Source organism: Lygodium microphyllum, chromosome 9 (assembly GCF_053477565.2).
Source record: "Lygodium microphyllum isolate KBCC chromosome 9, Lygodium_microphyllum_v1.1.10, whole genome shotgun sequence".
In the NCBI taxonomy this organism is placed as follows: Eukaryota; Viridiplantae; Streptophyta; class Polypodiopsida; order Schizaeales; family Lygodiaceae; genus Lygodium; species Lygodium microphyllum.
In genome coordinates, this window is record NC_141143.1 from 93,400,471 (window position 1) to 93,410,106 (window position 9,636).

The 9,636-nt window shown below is 41.6% G+C and overlaps 1 protein-coding gene across 4 annotated transcripts; it reads left to right on the plus strand.

The window, feature by feature from the left end:
* Positions 1 to 585: 585 nt before the first annotated feature.
* LOC148031307 (polypyrimidine tract-binding protein homolog 1-like) lies at positions 586 to 4,902 on the plus strand. Of its 4 annotated transcripts, XM_087684830.1 has the most exons (11): positions 586 to 1,195; positions 1,697 to 1,906; positions 2,170 to 2,217; positions 2,755 to 2,817; positions 2,900 to 2,973; positions 3,070 to 3,165; positions 3,295 to 3,349; positions 3,452 to 3,556; positions 3,672 to 3,753; positions 3,885 to 3,997; positions 4,085 to 4,902. In XM_087684830.1, exons 1-11 carry the CDS (start codon positions 1,010 to 1,012, stop codon positions 4,580 to 4,582), a joined length of 1,530 nt encoding a protein of 509 aa, XP_087540956.1. In that variant the 5' UTR covers positions 586 to 1,009; the 3' UTR covers positions 4,583 to 4,902. The 4 variants fall into 4 exon arrangements, with proteins under 4 accessions (XP_087540956.1, XP_087540953.1, XP_087540954.1 ...); XM_087684827.1 differs by lacking the exon at positions 2,170 to 2,217; XM_087684828.1 differs by lacking the exon at positions 586 to 1,195 and having other exon boundaries at positions 1,739 to 1,906; positions 2,170 to 2,215.
* The last annotated feature ends 4,734 nt before the right edge of the window (positions 4,903 to 9,636 follow it).

Consider the following 9,636-nt stretch of genomic DNA (forward strand, 5'->3'; position numbering starts at 1 on the left):
ATAGGGAAAAGATAAAATTTACATACTTTTAGAGAGACTGAGGAAAGGGCGAAAGAAAGTGAAAGAAGAAGAAGAAGAAGAGAGAGAGAACGTGTAGAGAGAATTATAGAGATAGAAAATGTAAAATTTAAAAAGAGAGAGAGAATAAAAAATAGAGAAAAAAGAGAAGGAAAAGAGAGGAGAGAGAAAGAAAGAAGAAAAGCACAAAGAGAAAAAAAGGAGAGAGGGAAAAAAAATTTAAAAAGAGAATAAAGAGAGAAAGAATAAGAAAAAAAAGTAAAAAGAGGAGAGAGAGAGAAGGAAAAGAGAGGAGAGAATAAAAGGAGAGAGAGAGAAGAAAAACGAGGAGAGTAAAAAGAGAGAGAGAGAGAGAATTAGGAGAAAAGAAAAATAAGAAAGATAAAAAATGAATTGTTGAGCGCTATTGGATGGCAACTTCGCTTGCCGCTTCGAGGCCGCGAAATATACCTTAATGAAACGGAAAAACATAGTTACATGGATACCTGATATAATCTGCCTTGCAAGGAAGATTTTGACTTCTGTCTCACTCTTATTATCATATCACACACAGACGCACACTTGGAAGAACAGGCTTTCGTGCGAGAAGGATAGGCTCTGTCTTCGTTGCACAATCGGAGGCCGTCATCCATCTCTCCATCTCCATCGCCACCGCCCTTTTCGGCCTTCTCGCCGGGCTTGCATCTGCTCTTGCCATCGACAAACAAACGGTTAGGAAACTCATCAACGCAACCGCACCAGGCCAAGTAGGGTTTCCGCCTGCTTCAGCGGTCCAGCAACACGATCAGGGTTTTGCCCCCGCCTCGCTTTTTTTGGGCAGGCATTAGGGTTTCTACTCGCCTTCTGCGTGCCAGAAGAATTAGGGTTTCCTTCTTTCTTAGTGGTCGCTCGGCCTTTTGATGACCGTCAGGTTTCGGGAGACGACCAGGATCTCTGCTGGATTCCGTTGGTTTTGCTTGGGGTCAGATTGATCGAAGGACCGTGACCCTCGATGTCTTCTTCTGCAGGACAGCCGCAGTTCAGGTACACGCAGCCTCCTTCAAAGGTCCTGCACCTCAGGAACCTGCCATGGGAGTGCTCCGAGGAGGAGCTTATTGAGCTGTGCAAGCCCTTTGGAAAAGTGGTCAACACCAAATGTTGTGTTGGTGCCAACCGCAACCAAGCTTTTGTGGAACTTGTGAGTCGCTCTTATCTAAATCAATCTGTGTTCTTAATTTTTCGCAACAACATGGGTGTGCGCAACTTGCGCGTGTGCGTGTGTACACATGTCTGTATGTATGAAGCCATCCACGTGTGTGCATTTGCATATGATCATCCAGAAGTCCTGGGTTTTATTGACAAAAGATGCTTGCTCTATGTAGGTCACAGCAGAGATGAGAGCATGTGTATTGAAGTGTTCGTAAGGATATAAAACCTCTTTATTGAGTGAAGTCGTGTCATGGCCTTTTTTAATCCTCTTCGAAGAATGTGGTGTTCTGATCTTATTCTGAAAGTATCTCAAAATAGTGGTTGTGCAAATAAATGAATTGATAGTGTATAGAGTCAGTAAACTGCTGGTGTAGCTCTCATCGCATTCTTTTGAATGAGTTTTAAACTGTAGTTGCTCTCTAGGAGGGCATTGATAATTTTCAGGTGCTTAAGTGCGCTGAAAGTCACATATTTCTGCCTTCATCTGCAGGCTGATCTGAATCAAGCTATCTCTATGGTATCATACTATGCATCATCCTCAGAGCCAGCTCAGGTACGAGGAAAGACTGTGTACCTTCAATACTCAAACAGACAAGAAATTGTGAACAACAAGAGCACCGGGGATGTTCCCAGCAATGTTCTCCTGGTGACAATTGAGGGTGTAGAAGCTGGTGATGTCAGTATTGACGTTCTACATTTGGTGAGTTCCATTTCTTTGATGCATTGCAAAGTTAGACCAAAGAATTGAAGCAAACTTTGTACCAAGGCAATTAACGTGCCACACAAGCGTGGTAATTTTGCGACGTCACTCCTTATGTTTGAGTTGTAATTGGAGAACAGCTCAGAAGATTGGAATTAGACTACAAAGTTTTGATGTGGGTTTATCTTGTGAATTTCAGTTACTTGCAAGGGCTATTCTTCATGTATGGCTCATGTTTGACATAACGCTACATGGATCAGCAGGTCCATGTTACGGCGATGGCAGACTACTCCATGGGAGAAAGCGCATGTGTGTTTGTTTTCGTCCCCTTTCGCTTAACCCTGCCTCTTAACCCTTTTCCTACTTCTTACCTTACTCCTCCAGAGCTGATATTGCCATGAATTCATGTCAATGGTCTCTCCTATTTACCCATTTAGCTTTGATGGCCATAGATGTAGTTATGCTGATGAAGGATGTGTCTTTCTCATGTTTTGGAGGATTTAACTTTTTGGAACATTTGCACAATTTTATTTGTATCTGTCTGTCAGCTAGATGTCTGTTCTTGTGTCACTGGTGTTGTAAGTATACAAATGAACGAGGTTAAACAGTGTTTAAAACCTAAAGCATAGAGAACTCTGGATGGTGAATCTAATGCAAAATAGGTGCTAGGGAGAGAGGAGATCTTAAATGTTTCTGACTTCACGAAACCCATTTTTCTATGTTGCACGCTTTTCTGTGGAATTGTTTCAACTTGGTTTTACTGGGTTACCTTTGTGAAACTTTTTGCGTGCTTAGTGTTATGTTCTTATCTACAGCTTGCCAATCTGAGATTTTGTTCTCATTTACAGGTGTTTTCAGCCTTTGGGTTTGTTCATAAGATTGCCACATTTGAAAAGAGTGCAGGCTTTCAGGTTATTTTCTTTCTTTGTATTCATCTCAAGCTACGATTGAGATCCTCTCATTGTGCTTATGTAAGTTTCACTTCTCTGACAGGCACTTGTTCAATTTACCGATGCTGATACAGCATCAGCTGCAAGGTCAGCTTTGGATGGGAGGAGCATCCCAAGGTATTTGCCACAAATATATAGCTTTCTGGAGAACACAAGTGTTCAACCATGATTCTTATGTGTAGGTTATGTTATGCTTTTCAAACTATGTTTTAGGTACCTGCTGTCAGAGCGTGTGGGGCCTTGTCACCTGCGAATTTCCTTTTCTGCTCATACTGATCTTAGTGTGAAGTTCCAGAGTCATCGGAGCAGGTATATTCTCCTCCTAAGTTTGCTTCTTTGTGTAGCCCTAAGCCTGGGCTTGATATGTGACTTTTAGTGGCAGTTGTGTGGGCATAGGGATATAGTGAAGTAGATTTGATCTTTAATGTTTCCTTTCAGGGATTATACGAATCCTTTTTTACCAGTTGCTCCCTCTGCTATTGATGGTGGGCAGGTTGGTTCAGATGTTTGAATGTATGCCTTTATTTGGAGTCATCAGTTAAACGGCTATGGCCTTTTTGTTGTTGAAGTTGCAAGTGATTGCTTTTTCATGCAGTTTACTGTGGGCCCTGATGGGAAGAAAAAAGAACCTGAGAGCAATGTGCTGCTTGCATCAATCGAGAACATGCAATATGCTGTGACAATTGATGTGCTCCATACGGTATGTTGTGCTTGGTGAGATTGTGCCGGCCCAACCTCTTTTTGAGGAGCTGATTCACACATTTTATTCCTAGCAGTGATAATTGAATATATTAAGAGTGCTATTGATCTCTCAGATTTTTGGGGCCTTCGGGACAGTACAAAAAATTGCAATGTTTGAGAAGAATGCCGGATTACAAGCATTGGTTCAATATCCTGGTAATACTTTTTGCTGAATGTATTTGCTTGAAATGTTTATTAGTAGAGTATGCAAATTTCCACTGAATTTATCAGCCAAAAGATAATTAGCCTTAGAGTGTGCTGATTTGTAATTTCTGGGTCTATATCAGATGTTACAACTGCAGTAACTGCCAAAGAAGCATTGGAAGGGCACTGCATTTACGAAGGAGGTTTTTGTAAGCTTCATCTCTCGTACTCTCGCCATACTGATCTCAATGTTAAGGTACTCCTTTCCAGGTTTCAGGGTGGGTTGTCAGCAAGCTATTTCTAGCAGTTCATAAAACTTTGATGTTGTGTTTACATTTTTCAGGCTAACAATGATAGAAGCCGAGATTATACAAATCCTAATCCAGGAGCTCTTCAAAATCAGCCATCTATACTTGGTCAGCAGCCGTCCCCTATGCCACTTTCTGTTCCCATGTTTGGGAGCCCAGCCTCTCCTGCAAGTTATGGCACAAATCAATTTGTTGGTGTGCAGCCTTCTTATGACTCTCCACAAGGTGCTTTAAGCCCAGGAGTGGGGAACCTGCCAAGTTTATCTGCGACAGGACCTGTTTTTAACTCTCTGTATCCTCCAGCATCATCATCATCCAGTGGAATTCCACCTTATCAGGGTGTCCCTCCATACGCACCACCTACGCAGGCCTTGCAAAGAGTGCCATTGAACCTTAATCCTGTGGGTCCTCAATTTGGTCCCTCGCATCCAAATCCTGCCGTCCAATCATTTGGTCAACATCAATCTTACAATATGTCTGCACCTGGACCCGTTCCCCCACCCAGTAGTGGTCCCATGCCATACTACATGTAGATTTTTTCTTGTAAGATGCATCGGTGGGATCCTCGTCTGGGAGATGAGATTGATCAAGCCAATGGTCAAAGTGCAAAAGTAAAAACTTTTGCTTGCAGAATCATTCATTCATCTGCTCTGGTTGAATTAGTCATTTTTCAAAGGACTCGCCCTGTTGAGTTGTATGGAAAGTGAATGCTTCATAAGTTTTCTCTGAGAGGTAATTGTGGAGGAAAAATGATTCGGTAGTTTGTGTTCAAATTCTTCTAGGATTTATCTATTGTAACACTTGAGCCTTCATGTAAGGTTAAGATTGTGGCAAATTCACGGGTTTTCTGTTTTGTGTGATGGCTCTATGTATCTTTTTGAAGTCCCAATGGTCCCTTTTTTAGTCTTGTTGTATTGAAAGTTGTCTTCTCTCAGTTAAGCAACCCTTGTAGTAGAAGCAGTAATGTAATGAGATGTAAGGAAGTTGTTCTTATAGCCTTCAAGGGGCTTGGGAAAAAGAAGCCTATTTTTAGGGCCTATTTTAAGTTTTTGAAAAAGCACTAACTGTTCACAACAGTCAGTTCGGCTGATGTACATAATTTCACATATTATTCTTGTATTAAAAAAAACAGATACCTGGTACATGTGCTTTAGCGTAGTTATATGGTGGGCTGAGTCCCAAGTTTGCTTTGGATGTTGCCAAAGAATGGGCGTTTAGGGCCTCTTGTTGATCTGGTACAGAAGGCTCAATAATTGTGGATCTATGGCAAAATTTCTAGATTTTTACACCTTAACTAAGTTTGTCCAGCTTTAATGGCTTAGAGCCAGGGTTCTGGTACATTAGGTGAGCAGTATAAGCTCTTGCAGGTGCATTTGAGTAATATTGGCAGTATCTAGGAGATTTTCAGTATCTTGGGGATTTTCATGATGCAACTTTTTATAGGAAATATGATCTATATATTTGTTTATAGATATAAGATGAATTTCATGGAGACATTGAGAACCACCATAGTAGCAAAATAATGATGATGGCGAGGATGCAGGATGAACTTAACTGCACATATTGAATGGATTTCCAGTGCAAATAGGGTCAATATATTACTGGAATTACTGTAAGACTCCAAAATCTTGTTTCACTTCTATTTTGTCATGAACTCATTTCAGTTTGCTTGCTTAAATATGTCCAACAATGTGTACGTAACAACATTTTTGAGTTGCTTTTGTGTCAGGACTCCTCCAGGAAAGTCAGTTTGTCTTCTCTGATTGGTATAGCATCAGTTGGGAATGTCTTTGGAGTTGGTGTTAGGATGTCCCAAAGGAGTAAAGTAAATGCATTTTACCATGTTATGTTGGATATGGCATTATCTGCAGAAAATTCAAATGTTAATTGTCTGATTGAATATGTCAACTTAGCTCACCCTGAAGCACCTCTACTCGCTGTAAGATATCATGTTTGGAAGAAATGGGAACGGCAACACGAGTGTGTGAGACTCGCCTCCTATGATGAGAATAAGTTCGAATGCTCAAGGAATTACCTTAATTGCACTAACCTTTTGAAGAACGTCAAGGCCTCGGAGGAAAGGTTTCTGTGTCTAGCACGGGTTGGAGGGGTGAAGATGGCGGATAGCTATCGACATTCTCGTCAGCAAACCTGCCCTCTATGCAGCTCTCGCGAAGCAGGAACCTCTTATGCACACATCCTGCTTTCTTGTCTTGCGTTGATCGATGAACGCAACAGGCACATTTCGGGTATTATAAGTGAAACTCGCGACCTTTTGTCTCGAGGGTGTACCTTAGAGGATGAAGCTACGCTACTCCTTGGTGGGGAGATCGGCGGGGTGTGTTTGCCCAACTGGGTGAGCACTTGTCCGCACTCGAGGAATGTGGTCCCGGGGCATCTCCTCGTGGCAGCATTCCTCCGCGAGGCGATGCCGAGGTACTTGGGAGCATTATATTCGTGATTCCTACCCTTCGCGGATAGGGAGATGATGATATCCTCCCTTTGCGATCTTGTGCGCAAGCTCGTACTCGTACCAATGACGGCACCGCCTCGCTCAAGCAAGTGAATGCTGTTGGGAAGCAGTGTTTGCTTGAGTGCGACGGGACACCACCTTTGAGTCAACGCCCAACCTTGGGGTATGGCATCCCTTTGAGGGAACCCGTCGGGATTGACGGTTTTAGCTTGTGAGAGTCCAGCACTACCTGGACCCCTGCACCGGGGTGCTAGGTACCTACCCACACTCCACTCATTGAGAGGAGTCTTCCAAGAACTTTGGTTCTGAAGGAAGTAGCGAAATCATAAGCTAGTGGCATAGGGTTCCGCCTTTGATTCTACTTAGGCACCCGGCTCAAAAAACAAAAAAACAAAAAAAAAAACACATCTTGAATGTATCTTTTTTCTACATGGACCACTTAAAGTGATTATTGTGGATCATTTTAGTAGCTTTAAAGCTCAAATTTAAGATAGTGTGTGTAATCAAAAGTCCATGAAAGCTTTACCTCCATGACACTATCAACCCATTCAATATAAGACTTTATTCCCAGAATAAAACAAAGTATTTGACCCGAGGCACGAAAAGGTGATCATAACTAAGAATTTTGAGTTGATCTAGAGTGGCATTTTGTAGGCTCATAAGAACCTATTGAAGGTACCCTTGAATGACTATGTAAAAGACCATAAAACTCACAAAGAATATTGAAATATTAAGGCTTGAAAGGTCATGTGCGTTTAACTGCATATGTAGTGTAAAGTTGTCCCCAAATGTCATGGGATAATATTTAGTTCTTTGTGCCTTGAATTACTATTAGAATAGATGTATACTTTTTCTTGGGAATGAATGGATTTGTTATCCAAATTGCTATTGTAACAAGCACAATGAATGGATCTCCTACTTGAAGAGAGTGAGCCAGGAGTGGAAGCAAGAGCTATGGTGGAAGGAGCAACAACGAGAGAGAGAGAGAGAGAGAGAGAGATGTGGGAACTCCAATAGTCATAATGCGTGATCGACATTCCCTTTATTCAAATGTCACTAAAAGAATAAAGAATGAAGTGATAGTAATGGACACCAACCACATGCAATGTATAGGTGTGCACGTGATGTTAATGTAGTAATATATGGGTGGTTAGGCACATGTGCCTTTACCCCCAACAGCCTCCCATTTAAAGGTGAATGTGCCCTTAGTAAGGGGAGAATAAGAAAAAGGCGACAATATAAATGTACATAAGTACAATATGATGAGGAAAGATGTCATCTCATCCAACACCCATCAACTTCCTAAGAAAGGCAAAACCCTCTGTTGAGAGACTTTTGTGAGAAAATCTACAGAATTTTGGTTAGTTGAGATTTTGACAAGATCAGTAGACAACTTGTCCTCAATGATCTCTTCTTTGATGAAGTGGTAACACACCTCCATGTGTTTCTTCACATGGAAGACCAATTCTTGGCTAAGTAGATAGCACTCATAGAATTTGAATGTAGTGTAGGGGCCACATTAGTAATACCAAGGTCTGCCACTAGAAGGCCTAACCAGAGATCCTCCTTGCAAGCCTTAGTGGCTGCAACATTTTCGGTCTTAGTAATAGAGAGGGCCATGCATTTCTTCACCACGCATATCCAAGAAACACCTCCAACAAAGGTGAAGTCATAGTTAGAGATGGACTTCCTACTGTTTGCATGTCCTGCATAATCAGAGTCAGTGTACCCCATGACTCTTGTATCTTGGCCACCATAAGATAGTTGTGCCCTTTAGGTACCTTATGATACCCTTGATGGCATCCCAATGTTGTCTGCCAGGTGTAGCCATATAGCATGCCACAATTCCCACTACAAATACTATGTCAAGATGAGTGGCTATCATGGCATATATCAAAGTATCCATGATGGATACATAAGGGATCTTGGCTATCTCAACCTTCTGCTCATTAGACTATGGACAATTGGCTTAACTAACCTTTACACAATAAGGTAGAGGACAATCAATAGGCTTACCATCTTGCATATGTAACCGCTCAAGGACTTTCTGGATATACTCCTTTTGTGATACATAAAGGACCCCCTTAGAGCGATCACACGTTATGTGCATCCCAAGAATGTGTGAGGCCTGTCCCATGTCCTTAATCTCAAAGCTATTCTTGGGTTGAGTTTTCAAGGCATCCAACCCATCATGAGCTCTCCCACCAATAAGCATATCCTCCTCATAGATGACCAAAATCATAAGGTTGCCATTACAAGCCATTTTTGTGTATAAACATAGATTCATACCACTATGGCTATATCCACCAGTGATGCATAAACACATCAAACTTGTGGTACCATTTCTTAGGTGCTTGCTTAAGGCCATATAAGCTCTTTCTCAACTTGCATACTATGTGTTCTCTATCTTTTTCTTCAAAGCCCTTAAGTTGTTGCATATAGATCTCATCATGCAAGTCCCCATGTAAAAAAGCTATCTTTACATCCATTTGATAAAGGTCTAGATCTAGCTGAGCAACTAATGCTAGTACCAAGCATAGGGTCATCATTTTGACAGTAGGAGAAAATTTATCAAAGTCAACACCATATTCATGCTTGAAATTTGTAGCTACCAATCTAGCCTTATAAGCGGGCTTGTGGTGTCTAAGGATACTTTTCACTTTATATAAGCACTTGCATGGTAGTGCCTTCTTGTCACTAAGCAAAGGAATAAAATCCCATGTATGGTTAGTTTGTAAGGAGTCAAACTTTGATTGCATAGCCTTGTCCCATGAGTGACTATCATATCTGTGCATGGTCTCATTATAAGAGAGAGGTTCACCTACATTTGTCACCATAACATAATCCATGGAGGGCATAAAGCGCTCAGGTGAATGTTTAGCTCTAGTAGAGCATCTCAAAGTAGGCTTATCCTACATAATAGGCGGGGTTTGTGCCACTAGAGCATTAGTTGTTGCAGGTTGCCTAGCTAGTTATATGAGAGCATGAGACTCCTCTTGAAACATCACCTTGTGTACCTCAACCACTTGCTCAAGTTGCTTATGCAACTTTTCCTAATGGAAAACAACATCATGGCTGCGGATAACCTTGCGAGCCTGTGGATCGATAGCTCAT